Genomic DNA, 25,782 nt, shown 5'->3' on the forward strand with positions numbered 1-25,782 from the left:
GGAAGGGTAGCCGAGACGGGAAAACGAATTACTACTACTACAACTACTGATGAAATTAAGACACATGTGCGGCATCTGGTTGTCTTTGTTGTGGACGTTTCGCCATCCAGTGGCTGGCTGGATGGCAAAACGTCTACGATCGTGATGCCCGGGTGTTACGCATGTGTCTTAATTTCATCTTGTCGGTATTATATACCATTCTTGTATTACTGCTACTACTACTACCACCACCTCTTCCTGCCTATATATAGCCGTCCTGCTCCACTTCTGGTTAGTGTGACTTTGTCAATGGTCCAAGTCGGACCGAAACGTCGTCGTAAGCTTCTCTCTTTTATGTGCGGGTTATTTGTGTATCGTTCCAGTCACGGTATTGTGCCTTTTTTTGTTATTTGTAGGGAAGGCAGAGGACAGAAGAGTTCCCAGGAGTAGAGAGTAATTTCTTCTCTCCCAAACTCTCTACTCCTGGTAACTCTTCTGTCCTCTGCCTTCCCTACATTTCCGGTCTTTCTAATCTCAACAATTCTCTCCGTCCCTTACTACTACTACTACTACTACTACTACTACTACTACTACTACTACTACTACTACTACTACTACTACTACTACTACTACTACTACTACTACTACTACTACTACTACTACTACTACTACTACTACTACTACTACTACTACTACTACTACTACTACTACTACTACTACTACTACTACTACTACTCCTACTCCTACTCCTCCTCCTCCTCCTCCTCCTCCTTCTTTCTCCTTTCTCCTCCTCCTTTCTCCTCCTTCCTCCTCCTCCCTCCCCCTCCTCCTCCTCCTCCCGCCTCCTCCGCCCTCCCCTACTCCGCCTCCCTCCCCCCCTCCCCCCTCCTCCTCCTCCTCCTCCCTCCCTCCCTCCCTTACTCCTCCTCCCTCCCTCCCTCCCCCCTCCTCCTCCTCCTCCTCCCTCCCTCCCTCCCTCCCTCCTCCTCCCTCCCTCCCTCCTCCTCCTCCTCCTCCTCCTCCTCCTCCTCCTCCTCCTCCTCCTCCTCCTCCCTCTCCCTCCTCCTCCTCCTCCTCCCTCTCCCTCCTCCTCCCTCTCCCTCCTCCTCCCTCCTCCCTCCTCCTACCTCCTCCTCCCTCCTCCTCCCTCCTCCTCCCTCCTCCTCCCTCCTCCTCCCTCCTCCCTCCTTCTCCCTCCTCCTCCCTCCTCCTCCCTCCTCCCTCCACCTCCCTCCTCCCTCCTCTTCCCTCCCTCCTCCCTCCTTTCCTCCTCCCTCCTCCTTCCTCCTCCTCCCTCCTCCTCCCTCCTCCTCTTCTTCTTCCTGCCTATATATAGCCCTCCTGCTCCACTTCTGGCTAGTGTGACTTTGTAAATGGTCCAAGTCGAACCGAAGCGTCGTCGTAAGCTCCTCTCTTCTATGTGCGGGTTATTTGTGTATAATTAGTGTTGTTAATGTTAAGTTGTGCAACACCTGCTCTGCTACCAAACATAATATATAGTAGGTTTTGTTAGTGTTAAGTGTAAGTTTATTGGCTGTCATCCAAATCGATATTTTGATCAGCTCCTCGTTAACAATGGTGTTGAGGGTGGCAAGATTTGGGTGAGAGATGACATAAGTAGTGTCGTCAGCAAAGAGAATGGGTTTCAGGTGTTGGGATACGTTTGGAAGATCATTGATGTAAATGAGGAAGAGCAGGGGACCAAGGACACTTCCCTGCAGCACTCCAGTATCAAGTGGCCGTATTGATGAGGTTGTGTCTTTAATGGTGACATACTGATACCTATTAGTAAGGTAGGATTTGAAAAATGCAAGCGCATGGCCTCTTATACCATAATGGTCAAGTTTGTGGAGTAGGATGCCATGGTCTACTGTGTCAAAAACTTGTTTTCTATGCCAAATTTCTGGGAAATAAACAACTGTTTGTGTTGTACACAGCATTTATCTTAAACCTTACAGTATAAAATATAGTACTAACAGCATAAAAAGTGAAGTAAAAAATGAAATACCAAAATAAAACAATAAAATAAAGTCATTACAAAAATGTGATGTTGATATTCAGTAGTAAGGTTCGACTTATGTCCATTTCGACTTACGACTGGTTTCTCGGAACCGAACTCGGTCGTAAGTCGGATGGTACCTGTAGTTGGTTAGAGTAATAGATTGCAATACCACCCATCAAGGCAGGTGTAAATGTCCACCTGTCAATGTGTATGTGACAAATTGAGTACAATTTCAGTACCTAATATTAGTGTCAGAGCAAAGATTGGTTATGAAATGACAAGAACTTGGTTATGAAATGACAAGAACTACAATAAATTGCAATTATCAGAACATAAAAATTATATAAAATTATATAAAAATGAGAAAAAATAGTATATCGGCAATACTTCTGCAAGTGGCAGGACTCAGTGTTGCCATCAGGTGAGCATTAAGTGCCAACTTTGCAGCCTCATATCTCAGTAAGTACTGACCCTAATTTTTTTTATTTTAATCCTAAAACACTTCAAAAAAAATTCTCAATTTCAATAAAATAAATTTTTTTTTTATTTTTCAAAATGTTTGGGGCACTGGGGGAGAGAACGTTTAGGGGTTAAAAAGTATGTTAACCCCTTGGCTGTCGAAACTCCAAATCTTGAGGTGTCTCCTGGTGTCAAAAATTTTTTGGAAAAAAAAAAAAAAAATTTCTTATGAAATGATATAGAATCTTTTCCCAATGGTAATGACACCAAAAGAACGAAATTTGATGGAAAACTGATGAAATTACGCTCTTGCAAAGTTAGCGACCTCGGTGATATTTATGAATCTGCGGTTTTTGCCCACTTTGAGCCCTATTTTCGGTTAATTCCATTCTTCCATAGCTATTTCTTTAGAACTCCATTTTCTCTATCGATTGAGTACAAGAAACTGCCCATTTACCAATTTCAACTACCCAATAATATGTTCAGAAATTTGCAATTTGGCCAATTTCATGAAAATTAAAAAAATGACAATTTCAAAATAGGGTTCAGAATGAACAATGCAGACATTCCTGGCTCTAAAATAACATTTTCTTTGTTCATCAGTCATGTCTCCAGGCCCCTCTGATATTACTCTTACTTTCTATTTTGAATTTTTATTCAAACAAAAAATAGAAGATTTACTGTTATGCAGACTACTGCAATATTGTAATAATTGTATAAATAATGTCAACCCATTTATGACTGCATATTAGAATGGCTACTTGGACATTTATTGGACAATGACATCGTTTGTTTACTTTTGAACATCGGCAAAAATCAAATATTTCCCCTACTTTGAGCTCCATTTCAAGGTTCTTTTCATAATAAAACCAATCAAAATCATCTCTATTTCTGTAATATGTTTTCCATTCTATCAAATGTGACCAAGAAAACGGGAATACAACCATAAATACTATACGAAAATAGACCACAAATTCGGCATTTTAATTAAAAAAAAATGGTCGGAGTTTTTTTTCACATTATGTACTGCGTGCTGCAGGATTTTTTTACATGGTGCACGCTGACCATACAGACCCATTCTCTCACATGTGGACCTACCAGCTTTCTCCTGCTTGATTTGAAGCCGCTAGAATTTATGAGTATATATTTTCAAACACGGTGCTTGTAAGACATATATATATAACCGAAACAGCCAAAGGGTTAAGTAACCATGGTAACATCTAAGTCTTAATTTAACCCTTTCGGGGTTTTGGCCGTACTAGTACGGCTTACGCACCAGGGTTTTTGATGTACTAGTATGCATAAATTCTGACGCCCTCAAATCTAGCAAGAGAAAGCTGGTAGGCCTACATATGAAAGAATGGGTCTATGCAGTCAGTGTGCGCAGTAAAAAAAAAATCCTGCAGCACCCAGTGCGTAATGAGAAAAAAAACTTTGACCGTGTTTTTGGTTTAAAACAGCGACTTCGCACTGTATTTTCGTATGGTATTTATTTTTGTATTCTAGTTTTCCTGGTCTCATTGTATAGAATGGAAGACATATTACAGAAATTGAGATGATTTTGACTGGTTTTGCAATGAAAGTACCTTGAAATTGAGCTCAAAGTAGCAGAAATGTTCGATTTTTTCCAAAGTTCAAAAGTAAACAAATCATGCCAAGCGTCCAATACATGTCGACTGGTGAGTCTAATATTCTTCCACAAGTGTGCCGATATTATTTATGCCATTTCTACACTAATGCAGTAGTCTGCATAACAGTAAATCTTCTATTTTTTGTGAGAATAAAAATTCAAAGTGGAAAGCTAAAGAAATGTAAGAGGGGCCTGGGGACGTGACTAATGAACAGAGGAAATGTTATTTTAGTGCCAGGAATGTCTGTCTTGTTTATTCTGGACCCTATTTGGAAATTGGCATCTTTTGAAATTTGTGTGAAATTGGCAAAATTACTAATTTCTGACCACTTTATTGGATAGTTGAAATTGGTAAATGGGTGGTTTCTTGCGCTCATTCGATAGAAAAAATGGAGTTCTAGCGAAATAGTTATGATTTTTGTCGACTAGTACACAGGAATTGGCCGAAAATAGGGCTCAAAGTTGGCAAAATCGTCAATGCATAAACATCGTCGAGACTGCTAAATTTGCAAGAGCCTAATTCCGTAAGTTTTCAATCAAATTTCATACTTTTGGTGTCATTATGATCGAGAAAAGATTCTCTATCTTTTCTTAAGAAAAAATTATATTTTTTTTCCGAAAAATTTTTGACCCTGAGAACAAGTTTAGGAGAGGGCCTCTCGACCCTGAAAGGGTTAATTGCAAAATCCATTTCCTCTCCAGGCTTTCCTCACTTTATTGCTCTCTCCAAAATTATTTCTTATTTTCAGCAAAATTTCCAGATAAGGACTTGCTCACCTTTCTTTTCCTATCCATATACTCTGTCTTCACTATATAATTTTTACATTGTAAAAACTTCTCATATGCTAACTTTTTTCTTCCCTACCACCCTCTTCACCTCATCATTACATGAATCATTCCTCTTCCCACCCACACCTGCATACTCTAGCACTGCAATATTAAATTCATCATTCCTCCTTGAATTCCTCCTCATTTCCTCTGTTCTCTGTAGCCCACCTTTCTCCAAATATTTGTTTATGTCTTTCCCTAATTATCTTCTCCTTTAGTTCAACCACTTTTGCTTATGTCTTACCAAATGATACCATTCTCCTTGTACTCTGTCTACCCCTTACTCATACTACAGTTACCACTAAATAATGGTCTGCAAGAGTAGCACCAGAATTTCTATACTGGAATGGCTAGCTGGTTGGAAGGGAGGCTAGGAAACTTTTTTTTAAAGCAGCATTATTATTTTTACCATTTTTTGGGGGGGAAAGCTTTGGGAGCTAATCCCCCCTCCCCAAGCCACCCCTTGGGGGCCATCACTAATGGTCTGATATCTGTTGTGCAGGAATCTATTAGCAGGGCTGTGTCTGTGCCTTTCCGAAAGTGTGCAAACATAACAATTTAAATGACCCTTTAAATTACAATATCTGTAGTATCTGTACTGCAGTATTTGCATAATTGTGTGTGGAAAGAGAAGCAAAATTTTCTTCTTAGCAAGGGAATTTTATAAATATGTTTGTTACCACATTCTAACATATAATGCATATACGTACTCTTTATATATATCAAACTAAGAATTTAGCAAAACTTTTTCAGTTCAAACCTGGTTACTCTCCATTCCCAGGAACCTAACTATGACTGTAATAATAATAATTTTTCATTTGAAAAGTTATTAAGTTGTTTCTACTTATAATATTTTATTTCAGTGCAAACGTACAACTGATGTGCTGGTGGAGCGAGATAGTGCACAGCGTCAGCTGAAGGAAATCAATGGGCAGCTACTTACCGAAGCCAAGAAATTTCATGAAATGCGACTGCCTCTTCTGCAGCCCTGTGTCCAAGCTTATGTGCAAACTCTGGTATTTATGTTATACTGTATTTGGTAGACATTGTGTGTGTGTGTGTGTGTGTTAGTGTTAGTGTTAGTTATAACTAATTACAGTAATAAGGCTATACCCATGCTCATGGTGTACTGTCTCAAATGTTTAATCTGTCATATAACTCTTGTAACCCATTCCAAACAACATTTTAGTATAATTTCACTACTACTATTCTGTTTACAACTGTGCCTTCTTGTTATCCCTCTCCTGTTGATGTTAAGAAATTTTCTTAATTTTTATTTTCATATGCTTTTATGACTATATGGGTAATATTATATGTTTCCAGCCTTTCTTGGTAGCTGATGAATTTTAACTTTGAAAGCTATTTTGTCATTGGTGTAATCATACTAGAATTTTTCCAATCCATATATCTTACACTTAATATAAGCAAAATCTTCTACATTATGTTTGGGAGCAGAACAGGTGAAGTCCAACCAAACATTATGCTTAGCAATACCCTTGTTGCTAAACATAATGAAGGAAAATTTCTGGGTATGCACTTTGACAACTTGAAATTCAACACCCATATCCAACACACAACAAAAAAGTATCCAAAACAGTTGGCATCCTCTCAAGGATATGTTACTATGTACCACAAACAGCACTACTTACACTATACTATTCACTGATCTACCCCTAACTCACCTATGCTATTTGTGCCTGGGGATCCACAACGGCAAATCACCTAAAGCCAGTAATAACCCAACAGAAAGCTGCAGTGCGAACGATCACACAGTCCACTGCTAGACAACACACACCCCTACTCTTCAAAGACCTAAACCTACTTACTATACAAAACATTCACTCATACTACTGTACAGCCTACAATCACAGAATAAATTCTAATATAAATCTTGACCTGAAGCACTTTCTTGACAGTTGCAACAGGACCCATAGACATAATACTAGGCAGAAAAATCTCTGACATTCCCTGTATCCAGCTAAATCTCTTCAAAAATTCAGTGTACATAAAAGGGCTCAAAATCTTGAATTCTGCCAGAAGTCTCCAGAACCAACAATGACTTAGGCAGCATTTTCAAAACTACCGTTAAAAAATGCCTTATCTCTCTAACCTATCCCAGCCCCACCTAAATATGTAAAAACAACACACGCATTTGCTCACTGTTACGAACATAGGTAAAACATTATAATCAGTAAATACTTACTCTCAGTATCTTTCATCTTCTCAAATGTTAAAAAGTCCATTTTGTCTGCTTTATGTTAATAATCAAACCTGTAATTCCTCTTTATTAAACTTATTAAAGCCATATAGCATCAACTGATAGAATATTCAATACCCTTAACATGACTCACAAAATCGTAATGACACGATTGCAAGCAAACCACACCACAGGTGGGGTTAGATCCTGTGATCAGAGAGTCGTAAAACCCCAGACCAATGCGTTAGCCACTGGGCCAGCTAGCTACAATGAGATTCATCCAACTAGGTATGTTTATACACCATAGGAAGGTTTGCGGGTTCTAACTCCACCCGTGGTATAGTTTATTCAATACCCTTGTATTCATTGTAAACTCCTATACAGTGGACCCTTAACCAGCGATGGCATCGATTAACGATAAATCTGACTAGCGATACATTTTAACGCAAAAATTTTGCCTCAACTAGCGCTTAAAAACCCGACCAGTGCTATTCGTTCCGTACCATACGCGTCCACTTTGGCCTGAACGCGCCTCACTTGTCCCTTGGGTGCTAGTGTTTACAAGCCAGCCAGCCACCGCGGTCGCTTCCAAACATACAACAACTGGAACATTTCATATTATCACAGCCTTTATAGTGATTGCACCTGCAAAATAAGTCACGATGGGCCCCAAGAAAGCTTCTAGTGCCAACCCTACAGCAAAAAGGGTGAGAATTACTATGGAGATGAAGAAAGAGATAATTGCTAAGTATGAAAGTGGAGTGCGTGTCTCTGAGCTGGTCAGGTTGTATAATAAACCCCAATCAACCATCGCTACTATTGTGGATAAGAAAACGGCAATCAAGGAAGCTGTTCTTGCCAAAGGTGCAGCTGCTGCTGCACCACAGTCAGCTGTTGTTGTTGCTGCACCACCATCAGCTGTATTACTCGAAGATGTGGAGAGAGTGTTGTTGGTGTGGCTTAACGTGAAACAATTACCGAGAAACGATTAACCCCGGAGGGTTAGCCACCCAGGATAACCCAAGAAAGTCAGTGCATCATCCAAGACTGTCTAACTTATTTCCATTGGGGGTCCTTAATCTTGTCCCCCAGGATGCGACCCACAACAGTTGACTAACACCCAGGTGAACAGGAAAAAATGCCTGGAACTAGTGCTCATATTGGTGAGGTTAGTGGGGAGGATGTGGAAGAGTTGGTGGAGGAGGACAATGAAGAACAAACCACTGATGAGCTGCTAGATCATCTTCAACAGTAAGAGGGCAGACCTGACGAAACTGCTTCGGAGGAGGGGAGAGAGAAATTGAAGAAGTTGCCTGCTTCAAAGATTAAGGAAATGTGTGCAATGTGGCTTAAAGTGCAAACCTTTTTTGATGAAAATCACCCTCACACAGCTATTGCAAGCCGTGCTGGTGACTATTACACTGACAATGTTGTGAAACACTTTAGGATAAAGGAACGAGAGGTACAGGCCTCTATGGACAAATATGTTGTGCGACAGAAGTCCAGTGACTCTGAAGCTGGTCCTAGTGGCATTAAAAGAACAAGGGAAGTAACCCCAGAAAAAGACTGCTACCTCAAGTGCTAATGGAAGGGGATTCTCCTTCTAAACACTAACAAGATCAATGGTCTCCCCTCCTCCCATCCCATCAATCATCACCAGATCTTCAATAAAGGTAAGTGTCATGTAACTGTGCATGTCTTCTTCAGTTTGTGTGTATTAAAATTAATATTTCATGTGGTAAATTTTTTTTTTTTCAATACTTTGGGGTGTCTTGCACGGATTAATTTGATTTCCATTATTTCTTATGGGGAAAATTAACTTGACTAACGATTATTTTGATTAACGATGAGCTCTCAGGAACGGATTAATATCGCTGGTTGAGGGTCCACTGTATATACAATAACTCTCACCTACATAACTGTATGTATAAAATTACAGTGGACCCCCGCATAGCGACTTTAATCCGTGCAAGAGGGCTGATTGTTATGCGAAATGATCGGTATGCGAATGAATTTTCCCCATAAGAAATAATGGAAATCAAATTAATCCGTGCAAGACACCCAAAAGTATGAACAAAAAATTTTTACTACATGAAATATACATTTTCCTACACACAAAGAGAAGGATACACGCACAATAGTAGAGTAGTACATGCACAATATATATTGTGCATGTACTACTCTACTAAATGAAGAATAAATGACACTTACCTTTATTGAAGATGCAGCAATGACTGAGACACTGTGTCCTGGGAGTGCCTTTTCCTCCTGAGTACTGTAGGTCCTGTTTGGCATTTTCTTCCAGAACAGGCCTTATCACACTGTGTATGCCACTACGATTCTTAAATCTCTCAAACCAACCTTTGCTGGCTTTAACCCTTTCAGGGTCCGTCCCGTAGATCTACGGCTGGTCGGTGAGTGTCCAAACCGTAGATCTACGCCAAAATTCTAGCGCCGTCAAATTTAGCGCGAAAGCGCTCATAGGCCTACATATGAGAGAACGGGTCTGTGCCGTGGGTGTGCGCCATAAACAAAAAATCTAGGCGCCTGCATAGCATTGTGGGAACGCCGGCTCAGTCACCCTTGTTCACCATGTCTCGTCGCAAGTCAGCTCTCACTCCCCGGAAAATTGGGACTCTCCTCTTCCTGTCTGATAGTTCTGACACTGATGGAAGTGGAAATGAAGACGAATTCTACGGCTTTGATAAGTTAGTGACCGAAAATAATGACCAGGATATCGATAATAGTGCAGAAAACCCCGACGATCCTCGACCTTCTACCTCTGGTGTGGGCACTCGTGACTCACGGTCGGGTGTTCCTAAACGTAAGAGAAAACTAATATTTTCCCGTGGCCTGGCCTCTGACTTCAGTAATGACGATGATTCTGACGTGGATTGTGATTTTATTGCGCTCGACGATCGTTCGAGTAGTGATAGTGAGGAAACATATTCACCAGTGAAGCGTCGGTATGTTCGCCGCTGCATGCGCTCGGGTAGTGTACCCTATGCTGTGCCCAGGGGACGGAGTACATCCCGTAGTACATCCCGGAGTACATCCCGTGGCCCTACACCCGTTTTAGGTAGTGATAGTGAGGATGATGTGGCTACACTTGGCATGGATGGGCCACAGACATCAGTGGATGGTGTTAGTGGGGCTGGTGGTGGTAGTGGCACCGCCATGCGTGACTCGCTGTGCCACGCGGGAACCCACGCTGCTGACTCGTCAGTTCAAGGACAAAGCGGAGCGTCACCCACCAGCCCGCCACAACCACCCGTACAACCAGTCTATGATGTCCAGTATCCACCAGCAAACCGTATCTGGGATTGGCAGCAAAATCCCAATTTTGTTCCCAGCCCTCACCACTTTGATGACTCGCAAAGTGGAATTCTACCTACCTGTCCCCTTGGAACCACGGCCAATGAACTGGAATTCTTTGAATTATTCTTTGACCAGCCATTGATGGAAACTATTGTCAGGGAAAGTAATAAGTATTTTCAGTACACCATGGCAAATACGATCTTATCACCACAGTCAAGACTACACAGGTGGAAAGAGACGACTGTTGCAGAAATGTATTTGCTTTTTGCAACAATAATGCTTATGCCTCACGTCTATAAGCATAATATAAAAGCATACTGGTCCACAGATTGGCTAATTTGTACCCCATCCTTCAGTGAAATAATACCAGTGAACAGGTTTATCTTACTGTTACGTATGTTGCACTTCTCTGACAAAACCAGGCCTGACAGAAGTGACAGGTTATACAAGATTAGAAATGTTTTCATGTATCTCAAACAAAAGTTCAGGATATACTTTTATCCATTCAAGAATCTTGTAATTGACGAGTCTTTGATTTTGTTCAAAGGTAGACTGTCATTCAAGCAGTATATACCGAGCAAGAGGAACCGCTTTGGTATAAAATTGTTTGTACTCTGTGATTGTGACAGTGGCCTGGTGTTGGATATTGTTGTATACACGGGTAGTAAAACATTGAAAGATACCAAGATGTTATTGGGTATATCAGGTGACGTAGTGAGAAACATGATGGCACCTTATCTTGGTAAGGGCCATACATTATATACCGATAACTGGTACACAAGCCCATTACTCAGTGATTTCATGCGAGTGAACAAGACAGATGTGTGTGGCACAGTGCGTTCTAATCGTAAACATATGCCCAGGCTCAACGCAGGTGTTCGTGGTGATGACGTGCAGGTGTTTACTGCCAATGACATCATGGCATTACGGTGGCATGACAAACGAGATGTCACATTGTTGACAACCATTCACCGTAATGAAATGCAAGACAGTGGCAAAGTTGATCGAGTGACTAATGAACGTATTCGAAAACCAGTGACAGTGATTGATTATACACAAAACATGCGCTTGGTTGACAAGTGTGACATGCAGATTGGTTTTGTTGACTGTGTTCGTAAGAGTTACAAGTGGTACATGAAACTTTTCTTCCATCTCATGGACATTTCAATGCTGAATGCATATAATATGTACCAAATAAAGACTGGTAACAGACCACCGTATGGTGAATTTTGTTTGTCTGTTGTCAGACAACTCATAATGAAGTACCAGGTAACAACACCTGCAATACAACATGGTCCTCGAATTCATCACAATATACCCAAGCGTTTGAGAAGAGAAGGTGATCATTTCATAATACAGCTTCCTTCAACTCAAAAGAAATTTGCTCAGAAGAGATGCATTGTCTGTGCACAAACAAAACGACGGCAACAAAGACGCAAAGACACTCGGTTTATGTGTGAGGAATGTAAGGTGCCTCTGTGCATGGTGCCTTGTTTCAAGGAGTTCCACAAGCTCCAGCAGTTCTAAAACCATGTCCAGTGATTGTAAATATGTAAATATATGATAGAACATTAGTATTATACAATATTTGTGCATGTTTATTGTAATAAACAACAGTGGTAAACAATAATATGATAATAACTTTAGTGCGGTTATTGTGTTCAATACAGTGAGTTTATATATATAAATTATATACAGTATTGGTCTCTCAGGCCCCAAATGTTAGTAGGAATAGAAAAAAATTGGAAAAGAAAAGAAAAAACAACTAAAACAACAAAATAATATAATACGCGTATGTGGAATTCGTCGATGTTGCCGCCACCACATCATTTTCTACAAACTTCTTGGCACTGTATCTCGGTAAGTACTGATCAGATTCTAATTTTTTTTGTTTTATTACCTTCACAAAAATATGCTCTTTAATTCTGTAAGAAAAATAATTTTTTTTTTTTTTCAAAATTTCTTGGACACTGGTGCTTGACTTCAGATTTTGGCCTTGGACCCTGAAAGGGTTAAATTCACCAATATGAGCACTAGTTCCAGGCATTTTTCCCTGTTCACCTGGGTGTTAGTCGACTAGTGTGGGTTGCATCCTGGGAGACAAGATAAAGGACCCCAATGGAAATAAGTTAGACAGCCTTCGATGACACTGACTTTTTTGGGTTATCCTGGGTGGCAAATCCTCTGGGGTTAATTGTTTCTTGGTATTCTCAATAAGCCACACCAACAACGGTGCTACAGCAGCAGCAGCAGCAGCTGACAGTGCTACAGCAGCAGCAGACGATGCTACAGCAGCAGCAGATGGTACTACAGCAGCAGCAGACGGTACTACAGCAGCAGCAGCAGCAGCTGACAGTGGTACAACAGCAGCAGCAGCTGACAGTGCTACAGCAGCAGCAGACGATGCTACAGCAGCAGCAGACGATGCTACAGCAGCAGCAGACGATGCTACAGCAGCAGCAGACGGTACTACAGCAGCAGCAGCAGCTGTACCACCAATAGTAGCGATGGTTGATTGGGGTTTATTATACAACCTGGCCAGCTCGGAGACACGCACTCCACTTTCATACTTATCAATGATCTCTTTCTTCATCTCTATAGTAATTCTCACCCTTATTGCTGTAGGGTTGGCACTAGAAGCTTTCTTGGGGCCCATGGTCACTTATTTTCCAGATAAATCACCAAAAACACTGTAATAATACGAAATGTTCCGATTGTATGCTTGGATGTTACCGCGGAGGCTGGCTGGTAAACAATGCCACCGGCGGCACATGTGAGGCTGGCTAAGGGTGCACATTGGACGCGTCTCGGACGAAGAGCGGTGAGCGGGTTTTTGGGCGGTATGCGAGGCAAAATTTTTGCGATAAAAGTGAGCGGTATGCGGATTGAACGGTATGTGATGCGTACGGTATGCGGAGGTCCACTGTACTCATATTGTAATTGCCTTATTAACCCTTTCAAGGCCCAGAGGCCAAATTTCAAAGGGTGCACCAGTGTCCAAAAATTAAAAAAAAAAAATTTTGTTATTTTTTCTTATGAAATGGTAGAGAATATTTTTCTTAAAGTAATAAAACAAAAAGTACGAAATTTGCTGGAAAATTGACGAAATTATGCTCTTGCGAATTTTGATGTGTCAGCGATATTTGCAAATCGGCGATTTTGCCGACTTTGACTCCCATTTTAGGCCAATTACATTATTCCAGTTGACCAAATTCTTAGCTATTTCACTAGTATTATATCTCTTCTATCGATTGAGCACAAGAAATCGCCAAGTCAACTGTTTCAACTACAAAATAAAGTGATCAGAAATTGGTAATTTGGCCAATTTAACACACAGTTCAAAATATTCCAATTTCAAAATAGGGTCCAGAATAAACAATGTAGGTATTCCTGGCACTAAGCTAACATTTCCTCTGTTCATTAGTTACGTTTTGAGGCTTTACAAATGAATTCCATTTTGATTTTTTATTCACATAATGAATTTTTATTCAAACCCAAAAATAGAATATTTACTGTTATGCAATATTGTAATAATTGTATAAATATCATCACCACATTTGTGAATGTATATTAGACCCACCAGCTGGTGTATATTAGACGTGTGAGGTCGTTTGTTTACTCTTGAACATTGGCAAAAATTTAACATTTCTGCTATTTTGAGTTCAGTTTCAAGCCATTTCCAGTGCTAAAACCAATCAAAATCATCTCTATTTCTGTAATATTTCTTCCATCCTATCAAATGAGACCAAGAAATCGCAAATACAACTATAACAAACATACGAAAAAACACTGCAAAGTCGCTGTTTTAATCGAAAATCATGGTCTCAGTTTTTTCTCTCATTATACACTGTGTGCTGCAGGATTTGTTTTATGTGGTGCACACATACCACATAGATGTATTCTCTCATATCTAGGCCTAAATTTACCACTCTCAGCTTATCAGAGTGAGCTGAGCTCATGGCGTAGATCTACGGTTTGGACCCTGAACGTAAAGCCGTAGATCTACGGGACGGACCCTGAAAGGGTTAACCTTAAGTTAGTCTTAAATTTGCCCAAAATGCTCTGCATATTAACCCTTAAACTGTCTAAAAGTAGATCTACGTTTGTACTACTAGTGCCCCAAATGTAGATCATTGTTTTATTTTTCCTGCCTCCAAGTTTGGCACAATTGGCCTGAGATGCCTGGTCAGTATAGAATGGGTCTTAACACTCGGTGTGTGCAGTATTAAAAAAATCTGGGACCACTTAGTACCTTGTGGGAGCACCAGTTTCATTGAGCACCAGCTAGAGCAAATAGCTTGTCAAACACCAGGGATTCACTGATACCATGTCGTATTAACTCTCCCCTTTTAAGCGGAAAGTGATGTTGACCCAGAGTTTAGTGGCTTTCAAATGGATGTTGCCATAAGTGGTTGAGAAAATATCAAAAACCTTGACAATAACCCATGTGCAACATTCTTTCATTTCTGATTCCACTGGTAGTGTCATCCTGCCAGAGTATCATATTTATTTGGCTGGCTGGGTAGCTGGCTAACTGACTTTGGCTGTCTTTCTGTCTGTATCTGTCTCTGTCTATATCTTTGTCTGTCTATATCTCTGTCTCTGTTTATCTTTGTCTCTCACATTTACACATAAGTACAGTTATTATACATAGTGTAAATTATCTAGGATAACTCAAAAATTCCAGGCAAAGTGCTATACAGTGCTTGTAGATATAAGACATAATAAGGATGATGCAAGTGATACGCCTTTTCACTTGATTAGGAATCGGGGAGCGACTTGTAAACCAACAAGTTTACGAGCCATTCCCTGAGACAGAGACAAGCAGATGGAAAGACACACACACAGGCAGACAGAAAGACAGATAAGCAGAGCTAGGCAGACAGATAAGCAGAGCTAGGCAGATAGATAAGCAGAGCTAGGCAGACAGATAAGCAGAGCTAGGCAGATAGATAAGCAGAGTGTGACAGACAGACATGTTTGTGTGTAACAGTGAGAACAAATAAAGCCAGGGTTCGCTGCAGCAGTGCACAATCATCAAGTCTCAAACCACTGCTTACCCTGTCAGCAGTTTAGCGGCTCGTCGTAAACACCATGCTTCAAGGAGTTTCATATATACTCCAGCATGTCTAAAACATTGCTGAAACCTATTAACACTTTGTATATATTTCATATATTTCTAGACAATAGTAAATGACGAAGGCAGGTGAAAATGTTCACCTGTCGGTGTGATGGTGACTATTTGAGTACTATTTCAGTACCTAATATTAGTGTCAGAACAAAGATTGGCTATGAAATCACAAGAAATATTATAAATTGTAATTATCAGAACATAAAAATTATATAAATTAAAATAAAAATAAGAAAAAAAGGCATATTGGCAACACTTCTGCAAGCGGCAGGACTCGCTGTTGCCATCAGGTGAGCATCCAGCACCAACTTTGTGGTCTTATATGTCAGTAAGTACTGGTCCTAAAATATTTTTTTGGTCTTATAACACATAGAAATTGCTCTCTTTTTTTTTTTTTTTTTTTTTTCAAAATATTCGGAGCACTGGGGAAGAAAACGTAGATCTACATTTGGACAGTTTAAGGGTTAAGGGGATTTTGGTATGTACACCCAAATGTCATTCTACTTTGTACAAACATTGTATCATGCTGAAATAAAATTATCATTGTCATTATCATTTTAATCCTTTCATTGCCCGTGTTGTAGTACTTATGGATTTGAGGTCACTGTTGGTGCCATGAGCTCAGCTCACTCAGATGAGCTGTGAGCCTAGATATGAGAGAATGGGTCTATGTAGTAAGTGTGCAGCATATAAAAAAAATGCTGCAGCACACACTGCATAATGAGAAAAGAACTGGGACAGTGTTTCTGGTTTAAAACAGCGACTTTGTAGTGTTTTCGTATGGTTTTTATAGTTGTAGTCTCAGTTTTTTAGTCACAGTTTAGAGTGAATGGAAGATATAGTACAGACAGAGATGATTTTGATTGGTTTTGGGACTGAAAATAGAAGTGGCGGAAATGTTCGATTTTTTCCAATATGAAGAGTAAACAAATTGTCACTCATCCAATACACATCCAGCTGGTGGGTCTAACATGCCTTCATGAATGATCTGATATTATTTGTTCAATTACTACAATATTGCATAACAGTAAATATATTTTTGTGTGAATAAAAAATAAAAAATTGAATTCATATGTAAAGCCTTGCAATGTAACTAATGAACAGAGGAAATATTATTTGAGTGCCAGGAATGCCTGCATTGTTTATTCTGGATAATATTGTAAAACTGGAATATTTTTAAATTTGTGTAAAATTGGCCAAATTACCCATTTCTGATCACTTTATTGGGTAGTTGAAATAGTTGATTGGGCATTTTGTTGTGCTTAATTGATAAAATGGAAAATATACTACTGAAATAGCTAAGAATTTGTTCTACTGGAACAGTGTAATTGGCCTAAAATTGGAATAAAATTGGGTGACATCACCGATGCGTAATTATCAGACACAGCAAAATTCATGAAAGTGTAATTTCGTCAGTTTTCCATCAAATTTTGTGCTTTTTATTTTATTATCATTAGAAAAAGATTGCCATTTCATAAGAAAATACAGTAGACCCTTACATTACACTGTAGTTATGTTCCTGAAAGTACCATGTTAGATTAATCAGTGTAACATAAACTGAAGAATTTGTGGGAAAAATAGGGTTTCGTTCCTAGGACTCCCCAAAAAACTGAACAGCTTTTTTTTTAGAAATCCAGATCATACAAAAATAAGAATGATAATGTTGCTTTTGTTGCTTAAGACTACAGATGTAACAGAAGTACATTTACTTTAAATTGTGGTTGCTTGTGTATGTCAGATTTAGATTTTGCCACCGAAGTGGCTAGTTTATTGTGGACCCTATATCCATCCTGTGGACGGTAGTGCAAGAGCATATGGATATGTAAGGCCTTGGAACTAGTTCCCAAAAGCGTTAACAGGTGTACATATAGATTTATACCTACATATCTACAGTTCACTTATCTGTTACAAGCAAATTTAGGAAATTTGCTTAGTGTATCTGGTATCTTATTTTCATTAATAAGATATCTTGACATATCACATAGGTTATTATACTGTCTATCTCTGTATTCCTCAATAAGTGGACAATTAAGCACATAGTGTTCAAGACAGTGACCATATGCCTGATCACATAATTTGCATTTAGTTTGATCATCATTTGTATGTCTCCCAAACTGCCAGAAGTACAGTGGACCCCCAGTTCGCGATATTAATCCGTTCCTAAGAGCTCATCGTAAACCAAAATTATCGGAAAGCGAATCAATTTTCCCCATAAGAAATAATGGAAATCAAATTAATCCGTGCAAGACACCCAAAAGTATGAAAAAAAAAACTTTTACCACATGAAATATTAAGTTTAATGCAATAGAATAATTACAATAACAACAATAACAATAGAATAATTGACACTTACCTTTAATGAAGATCTGGTGATGATTGATGGGCTGGGAGGAGGGGAGTGTGTTGAACCTATTGTTTAGAAGGGGAATCCCCCTCCATTAGGACTTGAGGTAGCTTTTCCTCCTGAGTAATGTAGGTCCTGCTTGGCAATTTCTTCCAAAACAGGCCTGTTTTGTCACAATTAAACACTTGTTCAGGTTTCAATCCTTCAGCCTCTATGTACTCCTTGAATTCATGCACATATTTTTCAGCCGCTTTGTGGTCTGAACTGGCAGCCTCACCATGCCTAATCACACTATGTATGCCACTACGATTCTTAAATCTTTCAAACCAACCTTTGCTGGCCTTAACCCTTTGACTGTTTCCGACGTATAAATACGTCTTACGAGCCAATGTTTCTGACGTATTTATATGCATAAATTCTAGCAGCTTCAAATCAAGCAGGAGAAAGCTGCTAGGCCCACATGTGAGAGAATGGGTCTCCATGGTCAGTGTGCACCATATAAAAAAAATCGGGGAGCCAGTGGTGCATTGTGGGAATGCCATTTCAGTTGTCCTTTTTCAGCATGTCTAGCTGTAAGAAATATGTGATTCCCCAGCAAATCTGGGACTCTTCTCTTCCCAAGTGATGCTCTAACACAGATGGAAGTGTCAGTGAAGATCAATTTCGTGATTTGGAGGAGTTTGAGACCAAAAGCAATGGAGGAGGAGGAGGGGAGGAAGAGGAGGAGGAGGAGGAGGAGGAAGAGGAGGGAAGGAAGAGGAGGAGGAGGAGGGGAAGAGGAGGAGGAGGAGGAGGAGGAAGAAGAAGATGTAATAATATTGTTCCCTTGAAGCAAGAAAAAAAAAAGTCCACCCCATGACAGTGACAAGATAAGGGGAGATAACATCTGATAAGAGCTGACTTTGATGAGCGTAAAGGAGGGTAATATTACATGACCATCGCTCTCCCTTTGTTTTTGCTGGTACACAAACATTTCTGTCTGTCTATTTGTCTGTCTGTCAAGCTCCCTGTCTGTCCATCTAGCTCTCTGTCTCAGAGAGAGCCACAAGACTGTGTCATCACGTTTACTCACATCTTCAAGCAGAGTATAGCACTTTGTCTGGATTTCTTGGGTTATCCTAGGTAATTTACACTATGTATACTTGTATTTATGTGTACCTGTGAGACAGAGATAGGCAGACAGATAGAAAGAGAGACAGATTGAAAGATATAGAATGAGGGAGAAAGATAATTAGATAGAATGGAGGAGGGGAAGCAGCATCCGACCCCATTGTTTTGACAGGCGGTAGGGGGAGTGACTAATGAGACAATATGTCACTTTGACAGCTGCCGACTTCTGACTCAAAACAATTATAAGCCACACACTCACACACAAGACAAGGAGGAGAAGGAGGAGAAGGAGGAGAAGGAGGAGGAGGAGAAGGAGGAGGAGAAGGAGAAGGAGGAGGAGAAGGAGAAGGAGAAGGAGAAGGAGGAGGAGGAGGAGGAGGAGGAGGAGGAGGAGGAGGAGGAGGAGGAGAAGGAGTAGGAGAAGGAGGAGAAGGAGGAGGAGGAGGAGGAGGAGAAGGAGGAGGAGGAGAAGGAGGAGGAGAAGGAGAAGGAGGAGGAGGAGAAGGAGGAGGAGGAGGAGAAGGAGGAGGAGAAGGAGGAGGAGGAGGAGAAGGAGGAGGAGAAGGAGGATGATTGTTTGTTTGTTTTTGTAAACAAGTTTTGTAAACAATATATTGATAATTATGTTTGTGTGCTTATTGTGTTGTATACAACGAGTGTATATATATACATTGCACCTTACTTTGGTCTCATAGGCCACATAAGTTATGTGAAAAAATAAAATAGTGAAAAAAACAAAAAACCTTCAATTACAAGTAAACTAAAGTTTACCGGGTGAGCGGCAGTCGCCGCTGTTGCCATACGCGGCTCATTTTCTGCAAACTTCACGGCTCTATATCTCGGTAAGTACCAATGGCAAAAAATTTTTTTTTTGGACTAAAACACTCAGAAAAATAATCTTAACATTTTCATAAGAAAAAATAATTTTTTTTTTTTTTGAATATTTGGCGACATAGAATGACAGTTTCAGAGAGGGGCCTGAAACAGTCAAAGGGTTAAATTCACTCACATCACCACTAGTTGCAGGCAATTTCTTTACCAAATCATCATGCAACTGCCTAGCCTTTTCACAAATGATCGCTTGAGAGATGCTATCTCCTCCTATCTGTTTTTCATTTATCCACACCAATAACAGTCTCTCAACATTTTCTAACACTTGTGGTCGCTGTTTCGTAATCACAGTTGCACCTTTTGCAAGAACAGCTTCCTTAATTGCCATTTTCCTGCTCACTATAGTAGAGATGGTTGATTGGGGTTTACTATACAACCTGACCAGCTCTAATACACGCACTCCACTTTCATACTTTGCAATTATCTCTTTCTTCATTTCAATAGTCATTAGCACCCTTGGTCTCGAAGGGCTGGCACTAGAAGCTTTCTTGGGGCCCATGGTGACTTATTTTGCAGAAACAAGCACCAAAAACAGTGATAATATGGATAATATAGAATGTACCGAATGTATCCTTAGATGCGCGCACACTGGCTGGCTTGTAAACACTGGACACGTCTCGTACGAATCGTATCGCATACCGGGTTTTGTATCGGGAAGCGAGGCAAATTTTTTTGATCAAATGCATCGGCTACCGGATTTATCGGATACCGATAGCATCGGGAACCGGGGGTCCACCGTACTTGTAACCAAGTCTAAGCCTGGCTACTACAACATCTGTCAGTCTGTTCACATTGCATGTTGCTCCATAAACATATTTATCTACGTTCATGTTTTCATAGTGGGTTATAGATATACTCAGGCTTCTAACTGCATTTCTACAACAATCATTTTCATTATTTACTTCTCTCCTAATATTCCTTATGCTAGGCACAGATATACCAAAGTTATATTCTACATTCTCCTTCTGGGTACTCTTCTTGGCTAACATATCAACTTTCTCATGAAGGAGTAATCCAATGTGTGATGGGATCCATAGCAATTGTACATTATTTCCTTTGTCCTGGATTTTTGAGTATCTGTACATGGCTTCTACAGTGAGCATGTTGTTGGAGTCATTATACGAGTCAAGAGCCTTCAATGATGACAGAATCAGTAATGATGAGTCACGCTCAGTGTCATAAGTTAGCTTTAGCGCCAATAGGATTCCAAACAATTCAGTTTGCAGTGTAGACGCCCAGTTGTTATTCTTATGCCTAGTTCAACAAATTTATTATCATTCTTAACTAGGGAGGTGGCAACAAGAGCAGATGCAGCCCTGCCAGAAGACTCCTGTTTAGATCCAGCAATGTATTATTACTACCAGCTAGGCGAGAAAGTTCTTCTTGAGTAGTTATTTTAGCAGGTGATTTAACCCTTTGAGGGTCGCCAGACCCTCTCAGAGACTTGTTCTCAGGGTCACCAAAATTTCAAAAAAGAAAAAAAATATTTTTCTTATGAAAAGATAGAGAATCTTTTCCCGATCATAATGACACCAAAAGTATGAAATTTGATGGAAAACTTATGGAATTATGCTCTCGCGAAGTTAGCGGTCTCGATGATGTTTACGCATCGGCGATTTTGCCCACTTTGAGCCCTATTTTCGACCAGTTCCAGTGCACTAGTCGACAAAAATCATAACTATTTTGCTAGAACTCCATTTTTTTTTCTATCGAATGAGTACAAGAAACCACCCATTTACCGATTTCAACTATCCAATAAAGTGGCCAGAATTTAGCAATTTTGCCAATTTCACACAAATTTCAAAAGATGCCAATTTCCAAACAGGGTCCAGAATAAACAAGAAAGACATTCCTGGCACTAAAATAACATTTCCTCTGTTCATTAGTCATGTCCCCACTCCCCTCTTACATTTCTTTTGCTTTCCACTTTGAATTTTTATTCTCACAAAAAAATAGAAGATTTACTTTTATGCAGACTACTGTATTAGTGTAGAAATGGTATAAATAATACCAGCGCACTTGTGAAAGAATATTAGATTCACTAGTTGACGTGTATTGGACGCGTGGCATGATTTGTTTACTTTTGAACTTAGGCAAAAATCGAACATTTCTGCTACTTTGAGCTCAATTTCAAGGCACTTTTCATTGTGAAACCAATCAAAATCATCTCAGTTTCTGTAATATGTCTTCCATTCTATAAAATAAGACCAGGAAAACTAGAATACAACCATAAATACCATACGAAAATACAGTGCAAAGTCGCTGTTTTAAACCAAAAACACAAAGTTTTTTTTTTTCTCATTACGCACTGTGTGCTGCAGGATTTTTTTTATACTGCGCACACTGACCACATAGACCCATTCTTTCACATGTAGGCCTACCAGCTTTCTCTTGCTAGATTTGAGGGCGCTAGAATTTATGCGTACTACTACGTCAAAAACCCTGGCGCGTAAGCCATACTAGTACGTCGGAAACCCCGAAAGGGCTTAGGAAGGGTTTACTAGCAATGAGCTTCTTGGGAGGGACTTGCAGGTATGTGATATTAAACCTTTCAGGGTCGAGAGGCCCTCTCCTAAACTTGTTCTCGGGGTCGAAAATTTTTCGAAAAAAAGTAAAATTTATTTTTTCTTGCAAAATGATAATCTTTTCCCGTTCATAATGACACCAAAAGTATGGAATTTGATGGAAAACTTACGGAATTATGCTCTCGTGAAATTAGCGATCTCCACTTTGAGCCCTATTTTCACCCAATTCCAATATACCAGTGGACAAAAATCTTAACTATTTCACTAGAACTCCGTTTGTTCTATCGAATGAGTACAAGAAACCACCCATTTACTCCTTTTAACTATCCAATAAAGTGGTCAGAAATTGACAATTTTGCCAATTTCACACAAATTTCAAAAGATGCCAATTTCCAAATAGGGTCCAGAATAAACAAGACAGACATTCCTGGCACTAGAATAACATTTTCTCTGTTCATTAGTCATGTCCCCACGCCCCTCTTACATTTCTTTTGCTTCCCACTTTGAATTTTTATTCTCACAAAAAATAGACGATTTACTGTTATACAGACTACTGCATTAGTGTAGAAATGGCATAAATAATATCAGCACACTTGTGAAAGAATATTAGACTCACCAGTTGACATGTATTAGATGTGTGGCATGATTTGTTTCTTTTGGAACATTGGCAAAAATCAAACATTTCTGGTACTTTGAGCTCAATTTCAAGGTACTTTTCATTGTGAAAGCAATCAAAATCATCTCATTTTCTGTAATATGTCCTCCATTCTATAAAATGAGACCAGGAAAACAAGAATACAACCATAAATACCATATGAAAATGCAGTACAAAGTCGCTGTTTTAAACCAAAAATATGGAGTTTTTTTTTTCTCTTTATGCACTGTGAGCTGCAAGATTTTTTTTTATACTGTGCACACTGACCACATAGACACATTCTTTCATATGTAGGCCTACCAGCTTTCTCTCGCTAGATTTGAAGGCACTAGAATTTACGCATACTAGTAGGGCACCAACCCTGGCATGCAAGCCATACTAGTGCGACACCGACCCTAAAAGGGTTAAATGAACACTTCTTCCATGGAGGGGTGAAGTGTTCTTGTTGTCTACAGTGATACAGTTCATGCAGATTATAAAACTGAGTACAGTGTTAATCTCAACAATCCTATCACTGATACTAGAAATACCAAGCTCCTTCCTCATATTAAGAACCTTTATAGATTTGGAACAGCCAAGAATAATTCTGAAAGCTTCATTTTGCATTAACTCCAAGGGTCGGAGAGAACTTTCTCTAGCTAATATCAACATGGGAGCAGCATAATCAGTTAAGGACCTAACATAGGCTATGTACATTAGAACCTCCTGTATAGAGTCAGAAAACTTAAGCAGGAGAATAATGACACAATACACCAATGCTTCACACGGGATGGGAAAATTCTAGTTAGGAAAACAAATGTAGGTCAACTGTACACAATCACGAATGAGAATGATCTATCACGATTTCTCAGGGATACTAATCTTACAGAGAATAACTAAACAATGTCCAGCCTAAAAGCTTATGTAGTGTAGTGTATGTTTTGCTCCATTATTGTTCAAATTTCATAGTACAATCTCTTAGTAATTAAATAATCAACTACCTCATTATGTGATTTTACTAGTAAGCATGAGTCACCTTATGTAATTTTCTTATTTACAGTGGTCCCTCGTTTTTCGTAATTAATCCGTTCATGGAGGAGCTACTATAAACGAAATTTACGATTTGCGAATCAATTTTCCCCATGAGAAATAATGTAAATACAATTAATCCGTTCCTGACACTCAGAAGTATTAAAACAAAAAAATTTTTTACATGAAATATACATGTAGTACATAAACAATACAATGGGAAATGATAATGAAACATTAACAGCATAACACTTACCTTTATTGGAGATTCTTCTTAGTGTCTGGGAGACTGGAGGAGGAGAGAGTTTGGATTGTTTACAGTTTGGAAGGGGGATCCCCTTCCAGCAACACCTCAGGTACCAATTGCTTCTCTGGGGTTGCTTCTCTTCTCTGTTTCTTAATGCCACTAGGACCACCTTGAGAGCCATTCTAGTCCTGTTTCGCAAAGTAACTGTGGAGAGAGCTCTGTTTCTGGCGTCTCTTTAACACTTCCCTAAAATGGCCCAAGACTTTGTCAATGTACATATTTCTCACCTTCTTTACCACAGGCTTGGCACTAGGAGCTTTCTTTGGAGCCATGGTAGCTTATTTAGTACTTGCAAGCACTAAAATGAGTGGAATATTATGAAATATTTCGTAGGAGCATTTGAGGGGACCTTCACTCACTGGTAAACAATGCCAGACTGGCTGGGTAGGGAGGCCTCCCCGGCTCACACCGTGCGTACGCGTCCCGGAAGAACTACTATTCGCGAGTCAACCTATGAAAAGCAAGTCCATGTTTATACGAAAATACCCCTATGATTGGTGAAATTTACGATTGCCGAGAACTACGAAAAGCGAGGGACCACTGTACTATTGTTTGCTTAAATATTAGCTGAATTGATACTCTCTCTGTCCATATTACTACCTCATATTTGTTTTAAATACTATTAATTGATATTACTTACTAAAATTAATAATTACCATTTTTACTATCAGTACAATTTACTCTTAACATTTTTGACATCATTTAATTACCATTACTTGTCTAATTACCATGTTGTTTGTCCGTCGATTCGACGAGGACCATCTAGTCATCTTGGGGTTGAAGTTGGTGGGTACGCAGATGACTTGTCAGGCCAATCCGCGCACGAAACGTTCTCTGGCAGTGTGGACAGGGAAGGGTGGCGGCATCGAGGGGTCTGATGGCTCTGGTCTTCCTCGCCTGCCTGCGCTGCTCAGCTAGTGAGATTCTGCTTGCCTCGCAGGATGTTGCCCCTTTCTGGACAACTGCTCGCCAGTCATTCCTGTCCTGAGCTATCAGCTCCTCCATGGTGTGGTTGATGTTGAAAGCTTTCAGAGCAGTCTTAAGGGTGTCCTTATAGCGCTTCTTTTGGCCTCCTTGAGAGCGCTTTCCATGCTGCAGCTCACCAAACAAGATTTCTTTGGCAGCCGGTGGTCTGGCATGCGAGCAACGTGACCTGCCCAGCGAAGCTGTGTCTGCATTAGGATGGTGTAGATGCTAGGCAGGCCAGCTGTAGTCAGCACTTCTGTGTCTGGGATCTTATCTTGCCATTTGATGCCAAGAATTTTTCTGAGTCGTGTGGTGTGAAAGTGGTTCAACTTTCTGGCGTGACGTTTGTAGACAGTCCAGGTTTCACAGCGATAGAGAAGTGTGGTGAGGACTATGGCTCTGTACACCTTGATCTTGGTGCTTGTGGTGATG

General features: G+C 39.9%; 1 protein-coding gene across 6 annotated transcripts in view; it reads left to right on the plus strand.

The window, feature by feature from the left end:
- The window catches only part of LOC128706562 (dynamin-binding protein), a 188,703-nt gene that overhangs the window by 121,510 nt on the left and 41,411 nt on the right, over positions 1-25,782 (plus strand). For all 6 annotated transcript variants that reach the window (XM_053801491.2, XM_053801493.2, XM_053801492.2 and 3 more), the window contains one exon: positions 5,762-5,914. In XM_053801491.2, the coding sequence (XP_053657466.2) occupies positions 5,762-5,914 (153 nt within the window). The remainder of the gene's footprint in view (positions 1-5,761; positions 5,915-25,782) is intronic.

This window comes from Cherax quadricarinatus, chromosome 3 (genome assembly GCF_038502225.1).
Source record: "Cherax quadricarinatus isolate ZL_2023a chromosome 3, ASM3850222v1, whole genome shotgun sequence".
In the NCBI taxonomy this organism is placed as follows: domain Eukaryota; kingdom Metazoa; phylum Arthropoda; class Malacostraca; order Decapoda; family Parastacidae; genus Cherax; species Cherax quadricarinatus.